Genomic DNA, 24,581 nt, shown 5'->3' with positions numbered 1-24,581 from the left:
TCCTTTCCGCGTACACTCTCCCATCGATGATCGAGACATTAATAAAGTGCTTGGAGCGTAGGCCGTCTCTATACCAGAGTTAATGCGTGGTATCTTCACACTAGAATCATTGCTCAGCAATTTTGTAACTTGCCGCCGGCGTGCTTGCGATAAACTTGGGCGATCATGTCTTGCTCCCCCTTCTCTTCGCCGCGAATTTGGAGTGCTCCGAGCTAGCTGCCCCGTCCAAACCGATGCCAATCTAGTCTCCTCCCCTGCTTCCTCGATGATTCCTACAACCTCTGAATCTTTGGATGTCTCAAAACCGGCCAAAACCCTGCTCAAATGGCACACCTCTCGGTTTTGGACCAACCAGGATGATAAGCTTCTGCTCGATCTATACGCACAGCATGGGCCAGACTGGACGCGGATCTCATCCGCGCTCTTAAATCGGAATCCTGCCGCTTGTCGCCGTCGATGGGAGCGGCTCAATCGCCCCGAATGGACCATGCATGACGACTGGCTTCTTCTCCAAGCAGTTAAGCAGTTCGGCACGGAACGCTGGGCGGCCATTACTTCTTGCTTGCCAAACCGACACGTGTGGGATGTGCGTGAACGATATTACATGCTGCGAAACCGGCATCTCAAGAAGAAAGGCGCCACAACTAGAACGGGAATCCACCTCGAACTAGAGAGCTGGAACATGGAGGAACGAAGGCGGTTCGTCAAGTTGGTCCGGGAACACGGGGGGGGCGATTTTGAGTTTCTATCTAACTTTTTTCCCGGAAAAACCGAGGTTCAGCTGAAGGCGGTGTATCGGTACTATTTTGAAACCAAAAGCTTTTGGAATGCCATCCTCGATCGGGATCTGACGCAAGCCGTCAAGTTGCTTGGGGAAGGAGATTGGGAAGCGGTGGGCGAAAAGGTGGGGGCAAAGGCCGACGATTGTAAACAGAGGTATAATGCATGACATGGGGTGGCAGATGGATCTATAGGATATAGATGTACTAAACACAAACATATATGCAGATGGTTTGACCATTTAAAGCCTGGGGTTGTTCGCGGGGCATGGGCACTAGAAGATGACACTCGGTTGCTGGCGCTGGTAAGAGAATATGAGGATAGTGAGGTGGACTGGTACGCGGTGGCATCGGCAATCAATCGAAAATCGACAAGCTGCAAAGCAAGGTATTTCATCCCTCTTTGTTTTCTCCCGCCTTTTCCCTACTTCTCCAATCCTCTCCACTCTTCTCCCCGCATCCCATTTACTGTACAGCAGACTCAACTTTGCCTTTTTCTTTACCCTAATACAAGATGGAATTACTTGACCTCGGATAGTGTGCGTAAGGGACGCTGGGAGCCCGAGGAAGATGAAAAGCTTCAGGAAGCGGTGGAAAAGCACAAAGATGACTGGCTGGCCATAGCCGATATGGTCGGGCGGTCCCCAAATCAGTGTAGACACAGGTAAGACACGTCATAGAATTTCCCCGGAGAAGCGAAATCACCATCCAATATTCGAAACTAGGTGGAGGGATAATTTTGATGTGGATTTGAAGATTGGAAAATGGACACCGGAGGAGGATGCGAAGCTGCATGGGGCCTACGAGCGGTATGGCTCAAGCTGGCAAAAGATAGCAAAGCATGTTGGACGCGGGGAGAAACAGTGCCGTGATCGGTAGGATAGCTTTTGTTAAAGGGCCGGGTCTTGAAATAACTCACCCACGCCTATTTCTTCTAATCAGCTGGATCACCACCTCTAAACCCGGCATTAAACTTGGCCCTTGGACGCCTGAAGAGGATCGTAAACTTCTGGAGCTCTATCGCAAGCTGGGTCCGCGATGGGCAGAGATTTCCAACCAAATGGAGGGTCGGACATCGCATCGGTGCAAACAACGATTTAGACGGGATTTGAAAAATGGAGTCCTTGAGCATGGCACCTACAACCGCAAGCAGACGCTTGGAGTGCGAAGCGGATACTGGACAGAGGAGGAAGACGCGCTCTTGGATCAAGCCGTCGACAAGTTTGGTCGCCGGTGGCAGCTTGTCGCACAGATGGTGGGAACCAGGACTAATCTCCAATGTCGAGATCGGTATGACTATCGATCCTCACGGCACGAAGAGGATCCAACCGACAAAGTAGAATAGAATATGCATGATGACGCGTTACCTTGTTTTTTTTCCATTTGACTTGAAATAAAATTTAATAGTCTTGCTGCGCCCACAACCTCTCTTTTGTGGCGACCTGTCTATTTTGAAAGTCCTCCCGCTTGGTCCGTTTGATCCCTATACACCCTCTCAACATGACACCCAGCAAGAGATCAGAAAATCATAAGCCCAAAGGAATATTAAAAAGGCCCTCGGTGAGCACCGATGAGGATAAATCACAAAGGTAAGCTAAGGGCATTTCCAAAAACTCTCGCCTTACAAGCCTCATTGTTTGACGTGCATCCATTGCATCAAGATTAAAATGGGATGAAGACAACATCATGATAACCGAAGCTCAGCGAGGGTCCACCATGAAAATAAACGAACCAAAGACCCCTTATATTCGGTACAACCCAGAAACAGACGAGGTCATTACTGATTTAAGCGGTAACTATTACGCACTCTTCCCACTGGTCCATGACTCCTCCACTCACTGGGTATTTCATTTTTCGTTGCAGGTTTAGATATTCCGTCATTCAGTCTGGGGGAAGATAGAGCTTCACCTGAGCGACGATCCAGCTCACCCGGTTCCTCTCTCGCTTCAAGCCCACGTGACAAGCATCCCCATTTGCAGGTTGATGACGAATGGGATGAGAACGATGAGGAAGATGAGGAAAGCAAGTATCATTATTCTCTTTTTTTTGGACGCTGAAATAATGATTGTAAGTAATTCTAAAGCCAAGGAACGCCATCGAAAATTTAAGGAGATGCGCAGTCAACATTATAATATGCGCGACGCAATGAGAAGAGCACGCGAAATGTTGGAACACGAGGATGAGGAGGACAAAGATGTGGCGATGGAGAATGAGGTCGAGAGAAATGGAAATGAGCTGGAGAATGGCAACAGTGGCGAAGAAGGGGGCGGCAACCAAGAAGAAAGTCGAAGAGAAAAGGATATCAATGGAGTGAAGGAAAATAGTATGCGGGAGTGAGCACTCCACTGAAAACCTCATGTTTATTCCAGCCGCTAGGACGCTGCTTTTATGTTCATTTATATTTATCTACTCCTTTTTTTGTTAATGCTTCTTTTTTTATTTCTTCTTCTGTTTATTTGCAATTTCAATAATATATTCCTTTTCAAAGATGGATGCGACCGAAGCTACTCTTATTTGGACTCTGATAAGATACTGCCCAACTTCAAATGATCAAGTCCCATTTAGACTTTTTGCAACTGTATTGGGGAAAAGTTAGGTGCAAGCAAGGCATGTATTTTCGATTTAAATGTGGCTTTCAGGACGAATCTATTCATTCTCATATATCAAGAAGCAATGGCTCTATCTTTCTTCTCACCTCTGCTCTGTCTATCTCCTTTAGTTAGTCAGCTTGCCTTCTCTCCTCATCTACGTTGAGTATATCCCACGAACGATTTCCACATACTATGGTCATTCGAGCTCTATCGGCCCATTTTTCCGAGTTTTTTCTTGTCTTCATTGACTCGCGTTGAGGTTTCCTTGTATATACTTGTCCGAAGAATACCAAGGGTGGTAAACGTGATAGAGAATATATCCTGGCTGGCTTTGACCGAAAGCAGTTGATTACGGAGAAAGCTACTTCTCTCGCTGGCAATGATTTGTGTTGCCCCATATCCCTACCTGCTGATTTTGTTATCCATTTTTATTAACCAAGTCACGTAGAAAGACAGAGCACAAGCCAATGGAACACCCAGCCTTCAGATAGTAAGTTATTTGCCACTCCAAAGTTTCGAGATGCTGTTTGAAGATGAGCAGGAGATCCGTGATAAGGAGGAGCAGACTCTGGTACAATGGACGATTCTCCATACTTTGACCTGTTATGCTTATATTGGATGGCTCTTATTAGAAAGCCGAATTGACCTGGCTCCTCGAATCTCAGCTGCCACAGGTTATTAAAGAGGCAGGCCAGCTCTTAAGCGTAAACACCTGATGCGCTTGTGCTTATTGAAGATCATTCAACTGAATTATACAAATCTGTTAGGAATGCTTAGAGCTATCTAATGCTGCTGACCAAGGTAAACAATCCGCAAACTTGATTATTTTTCGATCCCTAAAATTCAATTAGCAAATGTTTTACAATGCATCTCAATTCTCTGCAGGCATTTTTGCTTTATCATCCACCAAGTACAGTCTTCCCCAACTATTGTAATTATTTCGTGCGTTTGTTTATCCCTCTCCACTTTCTCCCTTTATTTTAGCTGCGATGCACTTAAAGGATATGTGACCATGAGCGATTGTCAAATCGTCAAAGGGGTCAGAGTCTATTTTCATTGCTTGCCATACTTCCTCAAGTATACCAACATCGCATTACATTATTTTCTTTTTTTCCATAGGATTTACAAATAAAGCTCCCCAGCTACCACCGTGGCCAGCTCTTTCGTACCGCCATTGCCTCCTCTAAACCCTACTTTCTTGAGCAAATGCAGGATGCTCATAATTTTGTAGAATTAGCAATGGCCGATCTCAAGCATTCTGCCGTGCCAAATACGCTCCTAGCTGCGCGAAAGGTGTTTGGCTTTTACGTGGTTTCAGGGTACTTTTTTCGCGTTTTTACTGACCATGATATTATACCTGTAGAGGCTGTCGTTGCTGTCTGACCACACTGAGCGAGCGATCCATTCACTTCGACACATCTCGGAGGGTAGGACCTTTCCAAACAAGCTTTGTGATCCAAGGGTAATCAGGCCCCATTCCTGTGGCTCCCCCCCCCTAAGCGATTCTTTCCTTACATCTCTCCCCCTTCTCCCTTGTCCCTTTAGCACTTTTCGCCGGAGCTACCAGAAGAGCTTGTCATAGAGTTTTACGTGCATGACGTGTACCTAATAGTGATGGCATGTGTGCTGGAGTACCATGCCCAACCGCCGCAGCAGCGATATGGTTTCTTGGGTGGCACGTCGAAAATGGCCTCGAAAGTGCAGTAAGTGTTCTCTGTTCCCACTCACACCGACGGCAGCCGCTAATCCCCCGCTGTCTCAACAGCAAATACCGCGACAAGAGCGTAACCGTGCTAGACGAAGTGGTGGTGCATACGCAGGTCCCCACGCTTGAAAATATCATGGCGCGGCTTAGGCGGGTGGCTACTCTCTGCCGGGAATTCGAGTTAAAACTCTCCCTCTTCCATTGAATACGTCATATCCCCCTTTCCTATTTCATGTGCCAGTCTTATGGTTACTTTTTAATATTACTGCCGGCGCCCCTCTTAACGCTAATAAACACTTCGCACTAAGTAAAATATGGCAAAGCAAAATAAAGTGAAGCAAGGAGGCTACAGAGTCCACTACCCTGCGCATCTAATGCAAAAAGCAAAGATCGCATCTGAACTCTGCCCAAATCGGGCGCCGGTTGGAAAGCCGCTTGGGATGACGTTGTTATGAATCTTACTTTTGTGAATGGAATGTACGATGAGGGCTTATTCGATTTAAATAAAAAAAAAACAGCTCAAGTGGGGTTGATGAGCTATTTTTGGGAAATCTTGTTCCTCCCAAAGCTAAACGTTGTTACTACGGTTGCTCAAGGAAAGGTCATGCCCAGCCCAAGGGCCAAAAATGAGGATGAGACAAGCAATATGATGCGGGCAGGGCCAGCTATCACGGTTTTCAGTCAGCTCATTTAATTTCATCTGGTCTTTGATTTTCTTGGCCCGGAGCCATATGAGGAGGAGCGTGGTTCGCTGGACAGAGACCCACATGGCTTAATTATTAGGAAGATAGCCTCTGCCTGGACCCACGGGCCGCTGGGCCAGCCAAAGAGAAGCTTGAAATGAGATTGCTCACGGGGGGGGGGGGGGGCGTAGTGCAAGGTTAGGAGCAATTTCACAACTCAATCTACGAGCCACGGTGCCTATTTGAGCGGTGAAGTTTCAAAAGCTTCTGGAAGCAATCAGATTCGGGGATGGGAGGGATTTAATCATTGGGCCCAAGCCCCCGCCGTCCTTATCGATAGCGACGATTCGGGTCCAATTTCTATCACAAATAGCGCATTAGATAGAACGCACCATATATGGTAAGAACTCGTTGATTTTTTATTTTTATTGGAACCTTGGCCCTTTCTCTCTTTTCTTTTCCAACCAGTTTCTGTTTCATTGTGCCATTGACTAGCCTCATCACCTCCTCTCCCCCTGTTTTCTGTCGCCATCATTCCTCGGCTCTTTATTCTCCCCGTGTCTACTCCTGTTCGCTATAGAACCTTTTATCTCCTGCCATTGTCGCTTCTATTGTCTAATCTTCGTCGACACTGAAAGTCATTCATCGCCGGGCTGAGGATATTTAATGTACTGCAACGAGAGCTCACTTTCAACACACATCACCACTTCCACTGTCATCGTTACTCTTATCTCCAAACGCTATTCCAGCTTGAGTAGTAGTAGCTGTAGCAGTAGCTATTGTAGTAGCAGTAGTAGTAGTAGTAGTATTTTCGCGGACGAATTTCTTTAACAACCAGCGCCATGGATCTCGAACCACCCTTAAGTAAGCAGTGTTTGTCCTCCGAAAAAGACTCCTACTTAGTCGAGGCGGCAACCGTATGCAAGGTAAATCGTTCTCTCCTCTAGACTCGGATTTGATTTTATTTATATTTATGGTTGATACTTATCCTTTTTTTTCACTTACGTAGAGTGATCTGTCATCTGTCCATTTCGGAACCCGTCTCTCTGACTCGGCACCCTTTGCGTTCAAGACCATCCCAAACAAGACGCTTGCCGATCGCGAGATCCAAACCCTCGCCTCTCTCTCGGCCCAGCCCCATGTGGTTCATCCCGTCGACTCATTCACGGACCCCCAAGGTCAATCGGTGCTGGTCCTTCCCAAGCTTGCATCCCTTGACGTCAATCACCAAGACCTAAAGAATGTGGCCAAAATCATGCGAGGTATACTGCGTGGATTGGAGGGAATACACGCCATGGGGGTAGTGCATCTGGATGTGACTCCCGGCAATGTCATGCTGGACGAACATGGAGACGCAGTGCTGATCGACTTTGGGCTTGCCAGCAAGCTCAGCGATGGCGAGATGCTACCTGTGCGGGGCACGCCGGGATACCTTGCCCCTGAGCTGATTGCGGGCAAAGCGCATGATGCTAAGGTGGACATCTGGTCGGCGGGTATTCTTTTCGGCCAAATGCTCGAGCCGCATGTGCCCGATTGCCAGCTCTACAGCCTTGGGTGCAAGTACGCGCGCCACGACATTCATCGCTCCGTGGTGGCCCACCTTCTGCATTTCAAGCAGATCCGCGACTCCCTGGGGGGGTTCTATCCGGATATAGTCTACCAGGCCGTCGATCTCCTGCTGTGCATGCTGGTCGAAGACCCCGCGGACCGTATCGCGTGCACCGCCGCCCTGAACCACCCCTTCCTCAAGGCCGTGGAGAGCGAATTTGCTGGCACCGAGCTGACGGCGATGCAGCAGCGCGCGCTGACCTTCTCCTACTACCACGCGAAGAGCGACATGAGCGAGGAGGACGATGACGGCTACTACTCGTGCTCCCCCTGCTCATTCCCCGTGCCCTCGGACCACTATGCGTACCCGACGCTGTACGAGGAGGACGACTACCTAAGTGTGCCATACCATTAGCGCGACCCAAAAGCATCCCTTCCACTTATTTTTAGTTTTCCATTAATACATCCCTTCTACCATCGGATTTTTATTTCTTTAGGATGGCTATTATATTATTATTATTTTCGAGGATTCTCTATTATTTTGACACTTTTCTTAACGTCTCTCCCCCGCTTCATTCTCCCCCCAACCCCTTTTCCCAATGAACCATATTTTGCATTTTGAACCCTTTTTCCTGTTTCCTTGTGTTCACTCTATTAGCTTTGCCCCTATTTTTTTTTATCTTTTGCTGAATAAATTCCGTAGATTGTTCCATCATAATGGAGGCAGAGTGCACTTGGATCATGGGCATCACAGGCTCAAAAAGGCCGCTTTTTTCTAGTTCCTAATGGGATACCCATCCACCGAACTCTCCCTGCCCGCCCTAGGTCTTCCTGTCATCGGCTGGAACTGGAGCAAGAATGAGGGGAGCGAGATAAAGCACCTCTCCCTACCCAATGCCGGCTCTTTCCACTGCACAATGATACGACCCTGCTTGCAGGTGCAGCCCTGGGGGCGAGTCCATCGAATCTCGAGGAATGACGTGGCTCTGCATACATCAAGTATGGCTTGTCATCCGCAGTCCGCCCCTATCTTTCCTCTTTCCGGTTTCGTGTCACCCTCTTCCTCGCCATGCAAGTCTAAATAAGCGCATATCGATGCCGCGGCCATTTCCAAGGGCCCATGCCAAGGGGTTGTTCTTGGCTAGGATTATTTTCTGGTTATGAGGATGGCGGCTTTTTGTTTATGTTTTGGCTCTAGTGAATGCCTTGCATCCAACACGTTCTTCAGGGGGGGGGGGAGGAAGGCGGCCGAACTCCATTCACGTCTACGTTTATTTACAGGAAACAGGGTCATTAGAGGGGGTGGGGAAGATGCAACAACTATGGGATCCTTTTGTCAAACAACAGCTAGAAAGAGTACATATTAAATGGGGGTGGGGGATGGAGTGGAAAAAAAAGTGGTCTATGAAAAGGTTTGGGGGTAGCACAGAATACCATAGAATAAAAATCAGAAGAATGGGGCCGAATTAAATAGATGGCACTGGAGAGAAAGAGAAGTGAATAAAATAGTGCGGAGAAATGGCAAACTTTCTTGAGATGGCGAATGCACAGAAAATAGAAGCGAACAGAATGAGGCGAGATATAGCAGTAAAAACAAGGTATCTATGAATATATGGATGGATTGGTGTATATGTTCAGTGTGGGTGGAGGAGCCATGCCTATCCTAGATGGGGGTAGCTTCCGTGGCCGCCCTGGCCAGTCAACCAGGCAAGGTCCATTGTATAGGTCTGGAACTTGTCCAAGGAGCTGTCGTCCAGGGTCTGCAATAGTTGCGTCTGCGATCCCGCGGGCAAAAGCATCGGGTGGGGTGTCGGGACATGGGCAAACGTGTGGGGAGGATACTTTGATAAGTGGGGCAGAGACTGGGCGTCCTCGCCTCTGCCCATGCCCGATCCGTGCGGAGGGCCGCGAATGCTGACGTCGCCGCCATCGCTCACCGTCGTCAGGGGGGACGAGCTATGCTGGCCTCGGTTTATGGCCGGAGAGGCGCGTGGGTGAATGGGAGAGACAGGCGTGGAGTACACGACTGGCGCTATGCGCCTCCCAGCTGGATGGCGATGTTCTGTCTCATTGGGCTGAGGAGAGGAGGCGATGGCGGGAAAGTGCGGCAGGATGGGCTGGTTAAGGGGGGAGTGCGCCGGGGTGATGAACTGGTGCGAACCGGTCTCGACCAACGGCAGGAGCTGAACTTGCCGGTGGTCTGCCCTGTCACCAGGATAACATGATGTAAAGGGCAGCGAGGGAGGGTGGCTCGTGAAGAGATAGGCTGAGCCTGCTAGGCCGTCGTGCGGCTGCAACTGGACCGCAGGGGCTAGGCTCACCGGATAGGACTTCGCACTGGTGGGCCACACCTCTGGGGGATGCACTTGGAAATGAGGAGGTGCGGTGTTCATCACTTGTGGCAATCCGTTGGCCTCCCCCGCGGGCTGGGCGACTATGCTCGGGAGGCTCGCAATGCTGGACATTGCTGAAGGCAAGAATTCAGAAGGGTCGAAAGAGGTCCCGGTGGGCCAGTCCGTGAGCAGATAGGCTTTATCGGGTGTATATGCGAAGCTGGATGGCGGCTCCGAGAGATTGGGGACCGAGTTGGCAATGGAGGGAGATGCGGCATGGGCAACCAGCGGAGAGATGCTGGGAGTGGAAGACGCGGAATCGGATTCCTTGCCCTTTCGCCGCTTGTACGGGCCACGCTTGATCCCGCGGCGACGCTCCTTGCGCACCGAGTTGACACAGGAGTCCTCGATGCCAAGACGCGCGCAACGCGCACACGGTCGAACATCATCGCATTTCTTGCAGGCCTTCTGGCAATTGGCTAAATGCAATCAAGGATCAGTTAGCGACATGCATTCTAGAGCAAAGCAAATGGGGATGCAATCAAAACTCACTGCATGCATTCTTGACCTGTTGGCGTCTTGGCCTTGTGGGGTGAGCGTTGCCCAAGAGATCTTGGCCGAACGCCGTTGGGAATAGCGGGGTGGAGCTTGAGGGCTGGAGCGTCATTCACTGGAGAGATCTCGGCAGAACAAGTGAAGAGCGGCGTGGAAGAGGAGATGAGAAATGGGGAGAGAAGAGCGAGAGAGAGGGTGAGGTGCGGTGAATCAGCGAGAGAAGTGTTCCTTGACATGGCAAAAAAAAGGTTATATCTTTTTATAATCTGAAACGCCTAGGAAATTAGAAATAAACCTCTGGCTTGCCGCCCGCGGATTGGTTCGCCTGCCGAAAAGGCAAGTCGGCATACGGTGGTCCGGGCAGCCGAAGAACTCTGATTTTCCAAGGTTTTTCCGTTCGTGTTAAGAGGAAGGAGGACGCACCAAAATTGACAAATAAACCTTCCATTAGAAATGCTCCATGACTAATAATAGCGAGGGGGTGAGTGCGCGCGCTTTCGTCACCGCCTGTCGTCTGCGTTTCCTTACGCGATCCCCCCTCGCGGCATCTCTCCGGCGATCCAGGGGTCGCCAACCACCGCAGCCATCCTCTTCCGCCCTTCCATCGTAACCCCTGTTCCGCCGCGCCACACTGCACTCCGTATTGGGGCTAGAGGCGCTCTCTTCCCCCGTGTAGGAGAACCCGTGTGGCCGGTCGATACGTCGCCGACACCCTTGCGGTCATCCACTGAGCTTCCCATTCTCTCTCTCTCCCACAGGCTCCTTCAATGGATCCTAGGCCTCCAAGGCTAATCTGTTTTTCCTCCCTCTTCCTTTTTGCCGACAATCTTAATCCTCTTCCTCTCCCACTTCTCTTGCTTGTCTGTCCCCACGCTCGCCATGGCTTTCCTTGTCATTGTAGGGCGCTCTCCCGCCACTCGCCTGCCCAGAGGCGTGGCAGCAGCCGAGGTAGGCCGCACTTGGAGGAGCGAGCTGCCGTCGCCAGAGCAAGCGAGATGCAAAGGATAAACATTAAGGCCCTCATTATGGTTTATGCAAAAGGTTAAGGTTCGAGCATATTCTGAATCGCCCTTAATCTCTTGGATCTAGCCGGCCAAGCCCTTGTTTGGAAGCCATAGACAAACTAGGGCTCACTCGCCACGATTGGCGCCGGCTCGGATGACAAACAGGCTCAACCGTGTCTACGGTCAAGCCCGAATTACTCCGCATTCGAGTGCCCAGCAGTGGGAGAAATAGGGCTGATTTTGGAAATAGGCGAGAGAGGGGCTGCAGAATGCCAGGGCAGGCAATCCCAAAAGCCAGTCCCCATTGAAATCCACCCGGAAAGGCCCCTTTTTGAAATTCTCTGGATATCCCGTGCCTATCCCACTCGGCTATCATCCATCTGCGCCTCAGATCGGTTCTTATCCATGTTTTCTTGTTTGCTTCGAGGTTCTGACCTAGATCGCATTTTGCTCAAAGAGAAACAATAAACACACCGCACTGAAAGATGGTCTCGCCTCTTGTCAACGTAAGTTCGTTAGTGTCGATTGCTCCTCCCCCATCGAGATGGAGTGGATCATTTTTTTTATCCCCGAAGCCATCGGGAAAAATATTTAGTGTTATGATCTCCTTATCTTCGATTAATCATGCTCTCCCTTTCCTCCTTCCCGCTCATTATCCAGGTAGCACGCTGGTCTGCTCTCGGTCTCGGCATCGTGTATGGTGCATACCACCGATCATCGCTAACTCGCGCTGAGGAGCGTCATCGCATCGAACGCGAGTGGCAACACAAACAAGAGCTGATTGAGAAGGGACGTGCCGAGTATGCGCGACGAAAGGCTGAGGAAGCGGGCCGCGCCGCGGGTGGCATCATAACGAACCCAGAGGACCCGGGATTCGATCTGGAGAAGGCGGTGGCCTACCTCGAGTCCCAGGAGAAGAAATAGATGATCTCCCGCGCCGATGAGCTGGAGAAGATGTAATATTGTTTTTTCTCTCCTTGGAAAACCTAAAATGGATCGCTTTGGCCTTGTTCTCTTTATTTTTATTTTCTCCTTTCTCCTCTCTCTCTTTCTACTATTATTTTTATTTTCTCCTCCCTCTCTCTCCTATGTGTGAAGGAGGCGAGCAATAGATTTCTTTTTCTCCTACCCTCTCTTCTCTTGAAAGAAATATGAAATGAACGAAAACAGCCTATGAGGATGCAGCTCTCTCTCTATATTTGCCATATATATATTGATATCGGACGAATGCATTGGATATGGGAGTAATAATAACAATAAACTACACGAAAAAAAGGAACGCGGAGGAAATGGCTAAACAGGAGGGGCGCGGATATGAAACATTGGTATGAGAATTAGAATGAGTATTGGAAAAACCTCTAGACCCTATCGCACTATGACATTCGGCTTCGTCTTCGTGTCATCATTCCGCCCCCTGGTGATGGATCGATCGTGGCGTCTATCTCCTCCTCAACCACCGCCGGTTTGGTCCTCAGCTTCCGCTTCTTAGTGCTCTTGGGGGGATGGGAAACCCCGTTCTCATCCACAACCACTTCCCTCTCGCCCTCTTTCTCTCGGGTGGTGCTGGACCGTTTCTGAGCATGTGCGATGCCTGGGGACTTGAGGTCCTTTTCTAACAGGGGCTCCGGCTATTTTGAAAGGAGTTTCAACACAGTAAGCATCCAACCCCACCCTTAAATGCAGTAGCATGAGGATGGCTTGCGGCTCACCTTGCGTACATTCGGGCTATTGCGATCTTCTCTTAGCGGCAAACTCCAGTTCATCTCCACGCCCTCCGACACCCGAGTCAGCGGCCGCCTAGGTCCTTCCGCGTTTTCGTCGGAGGCTTTGACGCTGTTCGACGCTCGCTTTGGCGCCTTTCTTGCCGCCGCTCGTTTTGGATTGGCGGCGCCCCCCTGCAGCGCCAACTCTAGTTTCTGGACACGAGCAGTGAGTTCCTCGTTTTGCTCCTCCAGCTCCCGTTCGCGCTCAAGCGAGGTCTGAAGGTCGGTTTGTGCGGCCGCCAGCTTGTGTTCCATGCGCGTCATATGGAGGGCATTCTCCCGCTTAAGGTGTTCGAGCATGGCGCGCTCATCCGCCAACTCCCTTGCTAGCCATTCCAACTGCATCCAAGAAAATGGCATAGATCCAGATTAAAACAAAAGTTTTCAGGGCCGCTTCCAAATCAATTCCAGACTTCACCTGTTCATTCAGCTCTTCTCTCAGTTTTCGTTCTTTATCCAAATCCCGCTTCGTCTGAATGAGGATCCGCCTGATCTCTTTCTTCTCCCTCTCCAGCCCTTTCAGTTTTTCCCGCAGCTGCGGGGCCGTCTCCGCCTCTTCCTCGGGTTCTCGCGGCTCCCCATCTTCCTGGCTCTGCCTTTGGCTGAGGAAGATGTCGAGTTTTCTGTCGGTTTTTTCCTCGTTCCAGTTTCGCTATTGGGAATGGGATAAGTTTGGATGTTCCAGGGGCTAGTGCACACTAAAAAAACCATCCTTACTTCGAGGTGGATCCGCATCTCGTACATTTGCTCCATCTCCTGGATTTTATCTGCCATCTCCTGATACACCTCCTCGCGTATATCGTTCTCAATAGTAGCACATCGACATTCCGCCTCTATATACTATAGCATCCCCCCCCCCACACACAAAAAAAATAATTATAAGGGATATCAGTAAATATAAATGTAATTTGGCGTAAAAAAAAATCAAAAAAGACCTTTTCACGCAGCTCCTCGAGCTGGATCAGCAAGTTGTCCACCATTGGGTCACACTCGTAGTCATCTTCTTCCTCATCGTCAATCAAAGTGACTGTTCAAGCCAGAAATCACATTAGCATTTGAGCGGCTCCAGTCAGTCCACCTATTTCAAAGGATTACCTGAGGATCCGTTGGACAGCTTACCATTCGGATTGGCCTGTGATGTCGGATGTGATAGCGTTCGCCTCGAGGTTGTGACGTTTTTGGCGACAGAAGCAAAGCGCATCACGCGGGTATTCTCGTCGAACCCAGTGTCGAATGGGTTGACGCATACGATCATGACCTACAAGGGGACATCAGTAAAGAATAGAGTCGATAAGCTTTTCCGAAAGAACAACGGATTGGCAGCAACAACATAAGAGAAGAGAGCTGCTTCCTACCGCATTGCCATCGCCGGTGAACGAGCCTTTGAACATCTCGGTCAGCTTGCTATGTCGGAATGGGATCAAGAGCGGCTAGTGCGGTAGTGGGTCTTAGTATGTCGAAAGAATGTTTGGAGTCCATCAACGACAGTGAGGGCTTACCTTTTTTCCCTCGGGAAGTTGCTGGTTGGCCCGCAGCAACTCGATGCATTGCCCGAGCACCATCAATCCCTTGTTGATGTCGCCCGCTTCTTTCAAGCGCTGCCCCGTTGTATGGGCGATCTTGGCCCGCTCCAGCCCGGCCAAATCAACCACCGATAGTCGGCTCACCACCGCGTTCTCCACCTCCTCCCCTCTCCCCCTTGGGAGCCGTACTATCTTCACCGTGAAGATGCCGTGGCTTCGACTGGAGGTCTGGTTCACCATGGTCGAGAATACCGCACGGTTGCTCTGCCCCTTGCGTAGGATGGCATAGGCCTCAGCCAAGGTTCGCACTCGGACTTCCTGAAGGCCGTGGACGTATTTGTTGTTGGTCTTGGCGTCATTTTTCAGGGAAAGGGCCCTACGCTTCAGGCCATCCCCCACCCGCGCCAGAGGATTCCCCAGGAGGTCGTAGATGTTTTCAGTGTATATTTCCATGTAGGATACCCACACCGAATATTCGCAGCGTCGATCGATCTCCACTAAAATTCCAGAGGAAAGAGAGAGAGAAAAGCAGCGAGTCGGGTGAGTTGTCAAGCTTCAAACGTGAGCTCGGTTTTAAATTATAAAGCCATACCTCCTACTTCTGGAATATCGGGTAGTTTAGCGTTAAATAATACACTCGAGAGACTGTCGCGGAGCAACTAAAATTCAAAAACGGTCAACATAAGACAGAGTAAGTGTCACGCAGCTTATCCACCCCCCTTTCCGGCGTGTAGGAGAAGGAGGAGGAGGAGGAGGAAAGGAAGAAAATTTACATTGCCAGCTCCATCGCTAATCCTACCCATGTCTCCCTCATTTGAACAGTGCTCTTCCACCAACTCCACATCGCTATATCGAACAGGCCGTATTCTAGAGTCTCCCTGCACCCCCTTCAAGCTCTGAAACACTGCACCCAAGATTCTAGGAAGGAGCCCGCTCTCTTCATGAGTCCCTTGGATTGTGTATGTCTTGCCGGAATTCGTGACTCCGTAAGCAAAGAGGAGGGCATTCTCGCCATTAAGCACACCGCGAACAAGCGGCAGTGCTGTCTCCTGGAAGACATCGTGTTGCGTGGCATCGTGGCCGAAGACATGCGTGAATTGGTAGTGTTCAGGAGCCCGATTCCGGGTTTTGTATGCATTAGAGTGCTTAGTGGGAGTTAGATGTGAGTGGACCATATCTCCTTAGAAGTATCATGGATCATTACCTCGGGAGGATTCATGACCACCTCTGTATCGCTCACTCTATCAAGGTAAGGGGTGGTATCGACGCGTTCATGTTCATTTGAAGGGCACGGACGAAGGCGCAAGTAGGCCTAACGATGAGCACCAGCCCCATCAGAGTCACCGTAAGGGTTATGTTTAATCAAAGGGAAATAAAGGCAGAAAAAAGAACACTTGGAGGGGGATCCCAACAAGCGCAAAAGCAAAGTACCTTGAGTGGTTCGCGCTTCTGCAGTGCGCTCTCATTCTTTCGGTCTCCCTTGGATCTCGCCTTTATTGAATCGTGGGATGCGCGCGCAGCACTGGGGGTGGTTGGGACGCCGGTTTCGGCCATTTGTTTTGCACGGCTACGCGTGGTCCGTTTCATGCCTGGTCGATGAGATATAAGGAGCAACGCGTAATAGAAAATGACACCTACGATTCTGGGACGCGTAAGGAATAAAAATGAAATTGCGGCATGGAAATCAGAGTCGGAGCTTGAATCCGCATCACTAACCTAGGTCGCAGCGATTTCGAGTTCTTATCTCTTCCAAGACTTCCGAGGGGGATTGGCCACTAGATGTCTCATCCATGTCTCCCATCTCGCTTTTTGTATATGGTACGCTCATTTCAGAAGATGTTCTGCAGATGGTACTGTGTCCTCAGCACTGGACCAGTCCAGAGAGGAGGGCAAAGCTGAGCACGCTCCAATGCTCGCCCGCGATTCTCCAGGTAGATTTCCCATTCTTTCCAAACCAAGCCGAACCCATCCGGAAATCCATCATGCAGTTATTAAACTAGCAATCTTCTTTAGGGATACAAGAGAGTCCGGGTCAAGCAGGCCGATTACCCCGCCATTATCGAGGGGGAGGCCTCAGAAGCAGTGGAGGGGGTCATTATTGGTACTGTATATTCATGGGGGCTTAAACCTGCAGAGATGCTGAAGACCATCTTTTATTTACAAAACAGAGGGTTTGACAGATATGGATATTGAACGGCTGGACAGATATGAGGGGGACGAATATGCCCGAGTCCAAGTCTCGGTTTCCACCTCCACCGGCTCATTCCCGGCCTATACTTATGTTTGGGCCGCGGACCGAAGCTTTCTTGAGGAGCACACCTGGGACTTCCAAGAGTTTGCACGCGAGAAGCTGACGGCTTGGCTGAAAAACGGGAGAGGAGAATTCGTGGATGTATTTGCGCTGGATGACAAATAAAGAGCTTGACTTTTTTTTTCCCGTTCATCCTACTATCCTACTAGCGAGTTTTCGGCATGCTTTCTCAACCTTGGTTATGAATAAAAAAAATCCCTCTCTTCGATTTCCTGCAGCATGGTTGACCAACCTAAAGCCAAATGCTCCCTTCTACTGTGAGTGAAATAGTTGAGAGGGGAAGGTGGACCTATTGCGCTAAAACCGGTTTGCTTACTCTATGGAGCAAGAACATCCGTTCTTGCAGCCGAGATTTAGAGACCACTTTAAATGAGTGCCTTGCTTGGGACAAGGGAGAGAGCAATCCTCACTACCCTTAAGGAATGCATCGAGTTGACATGTGAATGCATCCCGCCACTTAGGGTTGCGATCCGCCTCTTAGAGTTCATTATATGTAAAGAAAGTCTTGTCAAATATATTAGAATTTGGTGTTAGGGATCGCTTGGTGCTGTGCCGAGAGAAAAGTGTAAAGGGCTCTACCGCGCTCCTGACGCCCGATGCCTGCGCCATGCACCAGCGCTGCTGCAGGTATGAGTACCGCGTTGAATAGGTCCATAGAAATTAAACAAGGTTCAATAGTGCCAACGGCAGCCCTCAGCCGGAAAAAAACACAAGCCGATTCCATCCATTTAACCCCCCTTGGTTGCGGGCCCGGTCATTAGAGTTAATTAGCGGCCTGCAGGCTGCGAATCTAGGGGGATTGAACCGGAACTGTTTTGTTATTTACACAAAACACAGAATCAATGATGTGATGCCAAATGATCCAACCTTCGATCGAACCTGGGAATGCAAGCCAGCATGGGCTTAAGAACGGGGTTTTTTTGTTTAATTGTGTGTGTGAAAATCAGGAGAAAAAGGAAATTGAAATAGAAAAATATAGCCTATCACGTCCACACGAACCAGATCAATATAATAGAATATTAATCAATTTCATCAATAAAATATTATACAATAAAATGAAATTTCATATAATCCAACATAATGTCCTGGTTACCATCGCGGTATGGCCTCCTTCTGAACGCAGCCTTGTTATCTTTCCCTCCCGCCACTGCCCTCCCCATTGGTGCAGAGGACGGGAATCCAGCAGCAGCATGCTCGCCGCTCCTCTTTTTCTCCCCCCCTCTTCCCCCCACCAAGCCCAGGAGGATCGCCCGACCTCAATTAGGGGAGCACGGTGTGCATAGGATTCAAGTGGTCTGAAACCATGGCCGCCTTATCTTTTAATGGTGATATCATTTTCCTCCATCCATAAACTTAGGCTGCGATCAAGTTTTTCCCTTCTTTGGGCGTACAAAGCTACACCCTAACCGGTTCCCGTCTGCTCTGACCCCCGTCAGCCACAGTGGTTGGCCTGGCGATGCATACATGAGAAAGCGTGGAAAGGGGCAGAGGGAAGGAGCCTCGTGTACAAAAGAAGGGGGGAAATAATAAAGCCGCTCGGCCTAGATGAGCGCTGAATCCTGGAACGGTGGTGGAGGCTCGATCGTGCGCTCTCGTTGGTTCCTTGAATAGAAGAAGACAATTAAGCTTTCATTTTTCCTGCTTTAGGAGGCATTGGCAAGTTTCTTGAGAATGCATCACCTTGAATGCTATGTATTAGAGTTGATTAAAGGTGCGGAGAAGGGGGAATGCCAGCCGCCATCGGCTATATAAGACTTGGGGGGGTTCCCACCCCCTTTGCTGCTTTCTTCACTTCTCAAAGTCCCTTTAGTCCAACGACTTCCTCGTGGAAGTGTAAGGTCCTTTTTGTATTTCCTTTGTTTTTTAAAAATATATATATATATTTCTATAAGGCCTCTTTTGTTTTGTCATAAGCACCCAAAAATTATATACGCCCTATAATTATTATCTATAGCAGTCTATTTATATCATCCCAAAAACAAGAAAAAGAAATCCCATTTCCATGGATCGAACCACCCTTTTGATCGACGATGTCGCCCTGTTCTGGCAGGAGCTGGGCATGGAGACATCTCTCGCAATTTTGGCCGCTCTCGCCCTGACGGCCGCCGTAGTCACTTTACTCTTTGCCAAGCTCCGCCGTGGGAGCTTCAAGCAGCAGCAGCAAAAGCAGCAGAAGTCGCGCAGCGCAAGACACCAGCGCACCCAGTCCAAGGCGGAAATGCAGCTCTACCCTCTCCCGTCCCCACCCCGGCTGCCCATCTTCGGCCATGTGTTCTCCACCCCGTTTGTCCAGCCGGAAAAGCGATTCACCGAATGGTCCCGCGCCCTCGGCCCCCTCTTCGCCCTCGACCTCGGGCCCACGTGCCGCCGCCCCATGATCATCGTCAACTCGGCCAAAGTGGCCCACGACTTGTTTGAGACCAGGGGTGCTCGCTATTCTTCGCGACCCTACTTCCACCTCTGGTGCGATATCATTATGCCGGGCAGCCGCGGGTTCCTCCCTACCCCTTACGGCGATTACCTCCGCAAGCACCGCAAACTCGCCCACGCAGGCGGCCTGGGCCCCAGCACCGTGAGCAAATACGCCGACGTCATTGAGCGGGAGACGGCCTTTCTTCTGCGCAACCTCTTTCTCGACGTGAAGTTGAACGGAGCCGCCGCCGGGATCAACCCCTCCAACCGCTTCCGCCACTTCTCGATGAACGTGATGATGTCCGTGATCTTTGGCCGCCGGGCCGAGACGATGGAGGACCCCGAGTTCAAGGATAGCCTGAGACTTACCCAGGAGCTGACCGCGCTCAGTGGACCCGAGGTTATGCTCATCGACATGGTGCCGCTGCTCAAGTATATCCCCAACCCTATCATGTCCAAGGCAAAGCGGTTAGTGGCCCTCGAGAAAAAGGTCTTCAAGCAGCTGGTGGGCCGTGTTCGCGAAGATATTGCGGCCGCCGAGCGGGGCGAGGCCGAGATGCCGAATTGTCTTGCAGCTTATGTCGTGAAGAATGGAGAGCGAGAGGGACTCGACGAGTTGGACGTGGAGTTTTTGTGTGGTGCGCTGCTTGGCGGTGGCTTGGAGACGGTGGGGTCCACCCTATGCTGGCTGTTCGCGGTCCTGGTCCACTACCCTGAGGTCCAAGAGATGGCATTTAAGGAGTTGAATGAGGTCGTCGGACGTGACCGCCTACCATCTCTCGAGGACGAGGCCAGCCTGCCCTACATCAAGGCCATCGTCAAGGAAATTCTACGGTACCGTCCCCCTGCACCCCTTGGTAAGCCGTGTTCAAAATGAAATCTTATACACCCCATCCCACCTTATTGATCCGACCTCTTTCTATTAGCTGTGCCCCACAGTTGTAATGAGGATGATGTCTACAACGGTTACTTTATCCCCAAGGATTCGATACTAATGCTCAACATGGATGCGATCCACTTCGACGGTACTGTTTACAAGGATCCGTACACCTTCGATCCGTCTCGGTTCCTGGACAAGAAGGACGGTGCCCCGAATGCATCTCGTGACCACTGGGGCTTTGGTGCCGGCCGACGTATCTGCATTGGAATGCATCTGGCGGAAAGGGAGTTGGTATGTGTTGTGTTCTTGGCTCCATTTTTACCATCAAATGACTCATTGGGTTCTCTTCTCTAGTTCCTTGCCATTGCCCGCTTGCTCTGGTCGTTCCGCATTGATAGTGTTATTGGCAAGGAGGTGGATATCCACGGTGGTGAGGGTGGTCTCGCCTTCGCGCCCAACCCATACCGTGTACGCTTTATCCCTCGTGATGACCGCCTAGTCTCCGTGCTAGGCTCCCTTCAAGCTTAATTTATTCATAAGAGAGAGGGCGAATAGTAATTCACCGTTATAATCACCCTATAACTAATCAAATGCATATTATTCTTTCTCAATTTTTTTCAATTCAATCTCACGACGTTAGTAGAGGAGTACTCCTAATGATTATGTTCAATTTTTTCTCATTCATGGTCATGTCGTTTGCAAATTTCACTCCCCCCCCCTACAATTTTATGTACTCGTTTCCTCTTTCTATTCTGTTCATATGTCACTTTTATCAACCACCATCTATCTTATTTCCTATTCTCCCTGCCTATTTTTGTTCTCCTGCCTCAGTGGGAATAAATAACGGCCAGCCTCGCTTTTTCGATGAGGTTTTTCGCTTGATTCTCCATGCACTTTCCTGCCGAAACCGTCTCAAGAGTCAAGAAAAGAGGGCTTAAACAGAAAAATAGAATGCTGAACAGTCCCGATCAGTCTCCTATAAATTGGGCCAAGCTGAGTTTCTTGGCAGATTTATCTTCATACATTCATACCTTTACCAACATGGCCTCGCTAAAACAACCTCACCCCTCGGCCCCCAATAGCTATTTTCACGCCAACCCCCCTCCCTCCTCCTCCTCCTCCTCTTCCCCATCGGCATCCTATGGCCTGGCCAGATTGAATTCCTCCCTTCCTCCGACACCATCCCCCACCGCGAGCCAGCTCACTTCCGTTCTCAAGTCCATTGCTCGCACCTATAAAAACAAAATCAAACCCATCGAAACACACTACAATTTTCCGGCTTTTGCATCGCCGAGCTACACGGATGCCGACATTTTTGCAAAACCCATGGTGTAAGTTGTCACCGCTCGCTCGGGGTTGGATGTATGGTTGCTAAGCTTTCGAGATTGCATTGGTGCAATAGTTTGCTTTTGGGACAGTATTCAACGGGTAAAACTACCTTTATTCGGCGGTTATTAGGCCAAAGCTACCCTGGCGAACATATCGGGGTTGAGCCCACTGTAAGCTTAATGAAATGATGTCCACCAAGGATGTAATGTATTAAATTTTCTTTTATGCTGCAGACCGATCGGTTTATTGCCATAATGCATTCCAACGAGGAAAGAGTACTCCCTGGCAACGCGGCTGCATCCCACTCTGATCTCCCTTTCGGTGCGCTCAATAAATTTGGTCAGCAACTATTGTCTCGTTTTCAGGTAGCTTAGATTTTCGTTTCCTACTTGATAATGGTCGAGAAATACTAAGCACATGCTCGCATTAGGTGTCGCAATTGCCTAATGAAATTCTTCAAGACATGACCCTCATCGACACACCTGGCATTCTCGCTGGCGATAAACAAATCAATGTAAGGCTATTAGTTTTTAGTGCATGGGCTTTTGTCAGGCGTTTGCTTAACTTGCCCCCTTTTCGACGTCATAGCGCGGGTATGATTTCCATGCGATCATCGAGTGGTTTATCGAACGTTCCGACATGATTCTCCTCTTCTTTGACGGGCACAAGTTGGATATCTCGAATGAATTCAAGCTGGCCATCGACAGCCTCAAGGGGCACGAGGAGAAGGTGCGCGTTATTCTTAACAAGTGTGACACGGTTCCGCAGCATCAACTCATGCGAATGTGAGCAGAGGCTAGAAAATACATAGCTGTGGCTGTATTGTTGTTAAACATGCCATTTCACCTTTTCTTCTCTACCATAGATACGGAGCTCTCATGTGGTCCCTGGGCAAGGTGGTGGGATCGCCCGAGGTGCCTCGTGTGTATCTTGGCTCATTCTGGGTCGAGCGCCCTCAGCCATGTTTTGAGGACGCGCGTGCTCTGCTGCAGCACGAGGAGATGGAGCTTCTCGCCGATCTGAAACGCCTGCCCATCAACACCGTTCTGCGCAAAATCAGCACGATTGTCAAGCGCGCCCGCCTTGCCAAAGTCCATGCCTACATCGTGACCCATCTGAGGAGGGAGATGCCGTTGTTTGGAAAGCAGAAAAAACAGCAGGATTTGATCGCGCGGCTGGATGCCGAGTTTGTGAAGCTCCAACAGCGGCATCAACTGGCCAGCGGAGATTTCCCCGAGGTGGAACGATACAGACAGGCTCTAAAGGCTTTCAATTTCGACCGATTTGCATCCAGAAAGGACGTTCTCTTCAGCGAGGTGGACGACGCTCTCACCATGGACATCCCAAGGCTTGTACAGAGTTTGCCGGTACACCAGCCGTTGGGGCAGCAGCCTTTGCTTGTTGGGGCGCCCCCGAACAATGACCCGCCGCCAGCATATTCCCAGTAACGTGTGGGCTTAGGGAGGGGAAGGGGGAGGAGAGAGGGCGATGGGGAGAGGAGGGGGAGTTTGGGCCCTTGTTGTTGGGGATTGTGTTCAAGTGTTTATTTCCTAATTTATTCTATATAACTAATGACTGTGCCCTACTCTAGATTTAACTTTTCTTAACCTGTCCGCTCTATATGTAACAGACTGATGCGCATTGATCTTAGGCCAATTCTGGCGGAATAAAGGGGGGCCAAAAAATAGAGGGGCATTTCGGATTAGGCTTTGTAAGCGAATATGTTCTGTTTGGATGTTGGTGCGAGGCACAAGCATCATATGAAACTGCCTGATTCGGGCCTCTTACCGAATTTAAAAGGAAAAACAAGGCACAAAGTGGGGTAGAAGTGCCAAAAACTTAACCTCCAGCGCGCAAAGAGCCTTTTGAAAGGAAACCGCAGAGAATCATGTCCGCCATAAGCCGAATTGCAAATCTGGTGCCCGATGTGCTCCTTCCCGCCCTCATCCTCATCACCACCCTCTCCTACTTCTACAGCCAGCCATGGGTCCAGCAATGGTGGATGAATTTCTCTCAACATAAATCCCACTATGTAATTTTCGCTACCGCGCTACCTCTTACGATTGTCACTTACTGGATCCACGTGGGCGCCATGGCCGTCATTGATCTGTGGCAGCGTCCGAAGTACCTCTGGCGCCGCAAGATTCAGCCAGGCAAAATCCCTGACAAGAATCTCTATCTGAAGGTCTTGGGCAATGTGTTGGTGAATCAACTGATCGTGGCTCCGCTTTTTGGCACCTCCCTCTTTGCGATCAGCGAGTGGTTTGGGTGGACCTACTCCTATACCAAAAATCTGCCTGGAACGCTGGAGCTACTGGGGCAACTCTCTGTGTTTCTCGTGATCGAAGAGGTGAGAGAGCATTTGTTTCGAGATCCATTCCCTTTTTGCTCCCCTAGTCGCTAACCCTGAATCCTTTCTCCTTCCTCTCTCTACTTTCAGCTTGGATTCTACTATGGCCACCGCTGGCTTCACTCCACGGCACTTTACAAACCCATTCACAAAAAGCATCACGAGCTGACCGCACCCATCGGCATCGCTGCGATCTACTGTCACCCCATAGAGCATATCCTTTCGAATCTCCTGCCGCTGTTACTCGGCCCGCTGGTGATGCGCTCGCATATTCTTCTTCTGTGGACGTGGGTGGTGCTCGGCCAGGCCAATGCCATCAATAGCCACTGTGGCTTCGTGCTTCCGCTGATGCCATCGCCTCTCGCGCACGACTACCACCACGCCACCTTCAATTCCAACTTTGGCGTTCTTGGGGTGCTCGACCGCTGGCACCGGACCCAAGGGAACTTTGAGGAATGGGCACGGAATTGGGAAAAGAAAATCAAGGGCGAGTAGTTGCTTCATATCACCATGGACTTTTATTTTTTATCTTTACTTTTGCTATCCCACACCAGGATAGCCTCTGTATTAGGATTGTATGTTTACATAAACTCTCCACTTAATTCCCGTAGTTTTCCCCTTTATTTACCAACAATTAATATATAAATTCTTGTGTATCACATCATGGTACGACGCTTCTTTCCCATGCTCAGTGTATCCTCGTGTAGATCACCGTCGCGTAGTAGGATTGGAGCTGTAGCAGATGGTGTTGGACAATATCAGGGAGTGAAGTTGTTGCGCAAACCAAACATATACATACGAAAGGTCTTATGCAG

General features: G+C 49.9%; 15 protein-coding genes across 15 annotated transcripts; 11 read left to right on the top strand and 4 right to left on the bottom strand.

Moving 5' to 3' along the window:
• Positions 1 to 82: 82 nt before the first annotated feature.
• VTP21DRAFT_2479 (uncharacterized protein) lies at positions 83 to 2,124 on the top strand (the record flags this gene model as incomplete). Its single annotated transcript, XM_069392676.1, has 5 exons — positions 83 to 936; positions 1,009 to 1,167; positions 1,294 to 1,443; positions 1,505 to 1,654; positions 1,722 to 2,124. The coding sequence occupies 5 exons, from the start codon at positions 83 to 85 to the stop codon at positions 2,122 to 2,124; spliced, it is 1,716 nt and encodes a 571-aa protein (XP_069250368.1).
• A 155-nt stretch (positions 2,125 to 2,279) lies between these two features.
• VTP21DRAFT_2478 (uncharacterized protein) lies at positions 2,280 to 3,116 on the top strand (the record flags this gene model as incomplete). The annotated part of the gene is made up of 4 exons (XM_069392675.1): positions 2,280 to 2,368; positions 2,441 to 2,571; positions 2,643 to 2,801; positions 2,863 to 3,116. The coding sequence occupies 4 exons, from the start codon at positions 2,280 to 2,282 to the stop codon at positions 3,114 to 3,116; spliced, it is 633 nt and encodes a 210-aa protein (XP_069250367.1).
• Positions 3,117 to 3,890: 774 nt separating this feature from the next.
• On the top strand, positions 3,891 to 5,280 carry VTP21DRAFT_2477 (uncharacterized protein; the record flags this gene model as incomplete). The annotated part of the gene is made up of 9 exons (XM_069392674.1): positions 3,891 to 3,941; positions 4,003 to 4,074; positions 4,138 to 4,171; positions 4,256 to 4,280; positions 4,355 to 4,409; positions 4,490 to 4,663; positions 4,734 to 4,832; positions 4,916 to 5,073; positions 5,136 to 5,280. The coding sequence occupies 9 exons, from the start codon at positions 3,891 to 3,893 to the stop codon at positions 5,278 to 5,280; spliced, it is 813 nt and encodes a 270-aa protein (XP_069250366.1).
• A 363-nt stretch (positions 5,281 to 5,643) lies between these two features.
• Positions 5,644 to 5,844, bottom strand: VTP21DRAFT_2476 (uncharacterized protein; the record flags this gene model as incomplete). The annotated part of the gene is made up of 1 exon (XM_069392673.1): positions 5,644 to 5,844. The coding sequence occupies one exon, from the start codon at positions 5,842 to 5,844 to the stop codon at positions 5,644 to 5,646; it is 201 nt and encodes a 66-aa protein (XP_069250365.1).
• Positions 5,845 to 6,600: 756 nt separating this feature from the next.
• Positions 6,601 to 7,721, top strand: VTP21DRAFT_2475 (uncharacterized protein; the record flags this gene model as incomplete). The annotated part of the gene is made up of 2 exons (XM_069392672.1): positions 6,601 to 6,684; positions 6,768 to 7,721. The coding sequence occupies 2 exons, from the start codon at positions 6,601 to 6,603 to the stop codon at positions 7,719 to 7,721; spliced, it is 1,038 nt and encodes a 345-aa protein (XP_069250364.1).
• A 1,243-nt stretch (positions 7,722 to 8,964) lies between these two features.
• VTP21DRAFT_2474 (uncharacterized protein) lies at positions 8,965 to 10,306 on the bottom strand (the record flags this gene model as incomplete). Its single annotated transcript, XM_069392671.1, has 2 exons — positions 8,965 to 10,118; positions 10,192 to 10,306. The coding sequence occupies 2 exons, from the start codon at positions 10,304 to 10,306 to the stop codon at positions 8,965 to 8,967; spliced, it is 1,269 nt and encodes a 422-aa protein (XP_069250363.1).
• Positions 10,307 to 10,654: 348 nt separating this feature from the next.
• VTP21DRAFT_2473 (uncharacterized protein) lies at positions 10,655 to 10,986 on the top strand (the record flags this gene model as incomplete). Its single annotated transcript, XM_069392670.1, has 2 exons — positions 10,655 to 10,675; positions 10,759 to 10,986. The coding sequence occupies 2 exons, from the start codon at positions 10,655 to 10,657 to the stop codon at positions 10,984 to 10,986; spliced, it is 249 nt and encodes an 82-aa protein (XP_069250362.1).
• Positions 10,987 to 11,073: 87 nt separating this feature from the next.
• Positions 11,074 to 11,430, top strand: VTP21DRAFT_2472 (uncharacterized protein; the record flags this gene model as incomplete). The annotated part of the gene is made up of 2 exons (XM_069392669.1): positions 11,074 to 11,142; positions 11,284 to 11,430. The coding sequence occupies 2 exons, from the start codon at positions 11,074 to 11,076 to the stop codon at positions 11,428 to 11,430; spliced, it is 216 nt and encodes a 71-aa protein (XP_069250361.1).
• Positions 11,431 to 11,683: 253 nt separating this feature from the next.
• Positions 11,684 to 12,122, top strand: VTP21DRAFT_2471 (uncharacterized protein; the record flags this gene model as incomplete). The annotated part of the gene is made up of 2 exons (XM_069392668.1): positions 11,684 to 11,704; positions 11,859 to 12,122. The coding sequence occupies 2 exons, from the start codon at positions 11,684 to 11,686 to the stop codon at positions 12,120 to 12,122; spliced, it is 285 nt and encodes a 94-aa protein (XP_069250360.1).
• A 449-nt stretch (positions 12,123 to 12,571) lies between these two features.
• On the bottom strand, positions 12,572 to 16,071 carry VTP21DRAFT_2470 (uncharacterized protein; the record flags this gene model as incomplete). The annotated part of the gene is made up of 12 exons (XM_069392667.1): positions 12,572 to 12,826; positions 12,908 to 13,300; positions 13,380 to 13,613; positions 13,679 to 13,801; positions 13,897 to 13,988; positions 14,057 to 14,219; positions 14,317 to 14,391; positions 14,461 to 14,981; positions 15,077 to 15,143; positions 15,258 to 15,629; positions 15,689 to 15,796; positions 15,916 to 16,071. 12 exons carry the CDS (start codon positions 16,069 to 16,071, stop codon positions 12,572 to 12,574), a joined length of 2,559 nt encoding a protein of 852 aa, XP_069250359.1.
• A 203-nt stretch (positions 16,072 to 16,274) lies between these two features.
• VTP21DRAFT_2469 (uncharacterized protein) lies at positions 16,275 to 16,900 on the top strand (the record flags this gene model as incomplete). The annotated part of the gene is made up of 3 exons (XM_069392665.1): positions 16,275 to 16,415; positions 16,498 to 16,585; positions 16,653 to 16,900. 3 exons carry the CDS (start codon positions 16,275 to 16,277, stop codon positions 16,898 to 16,900), a joined length of 477 nt encoding a protein of 158 aa, XP_069250358.1.
• A 412-nt stretch (positions 16,901 to 17,312) lies between these two features.
• Positions 17,313 to 17,694, bottom strand: VTP21DRAFT_2468 (uncharacterized protein; the record flags this gene model as incomplete). Its single annotated transcript, XM_069392664.1, has 2 exons — positions 17,313 to 17,532; positions 17,663 to 17,694. 2 exons carry the CDS (start codon positions 17,692 to 17,694, stop codon positions 17,313 to 17,315), a joined length of 252 nt encoding a protein of 83 aa, XP_069250357.1.
• A 1,103-nt stretch (positions 17,695 to 18,797) lies between these two features.
• VTP21DRAFT_2467 (uncharacterized protein) lies at positions 18,798 to 20,615 on the top strand (the record flags this gene model as incomplete). The annotated part of the gene is made up of 3 exons (XM_069392663.1): positions 18,798 to 20,064; positions 20,134 to 20,378; positions 20,442 to 20,615. 3 exons carry the CDS (start codon positions 18,798 to 18,800, stop codon positions 20,613 to 20,615), a joined length of 1,686 nt encoding a protein of 561 aa, XP_069250356.1.
• A 513-nt stretch (positions 20,616 to 21,128) lies between these two features.
• On the top strand, positions 21,129 to 22,864 carry VTP21DRAFT_2466 (uncharacterized protein; the record flags this gene model as incomplete). Its single annotated transcript, XM_069392662.1, has 6 exons — positions 21,129 to 21,418; positions 21,490 to 21,586; positions 21,650 to 21,781; positions 21,847 to 21,930; positions 22,005 to 22,201; positions 22,282 to 22,864. The coding sequence occupies 6 exons, from the start codon at positions 21,129 to 21,131 to the stop codon at positions 22,862 to 22,864; spliced, it is 1,383 nt and encodes a 460-aa protein (XP_069250355.1).
• A 440-nt stretch (positions 22,865 to 23,304) lies between these two features.
• Positions 23,305 to 24,261, top strand: VTP21DRAFT_2465 (uncharacterized protein; the record flags this gene model as incomplete). Its single annotated transcript, XM_069392661.1, has 2 exons — positions 23,305 to 23,766; positions 23,857 to 24,261. The coding sequence occupies 2 exons, from the start codon at positions 23,305 to 23,307 to the stop codon at positions 24,259 to 24,261; spliced, it is 867 nt and encodes a 288-aa protein (XP_069250354.1).
• Positions 24,262 to 24,581: the final 320 nt, after the last annotated feature.

This window comes from Calcarisporiella thermophila, assembly GCF_041956535.1.
Source record: "Calcarisporiella thermophila strain CBS 279.70 unplaced genomic scaffold VTP21scaffold_14, whole genome shotgun sequence".
Lineage (NCBI taxonomy): Eukaryota > Fungi > Calcarisporiellomycota > Calcarisporiellomycetes > Calcarisporiellales > Calcarisporiellaceae > Calcarisporiella > Calcarisporiella thermophila.
This window is presented reverse-complemented; position numbering and strand designations above follow the sequence as displayed.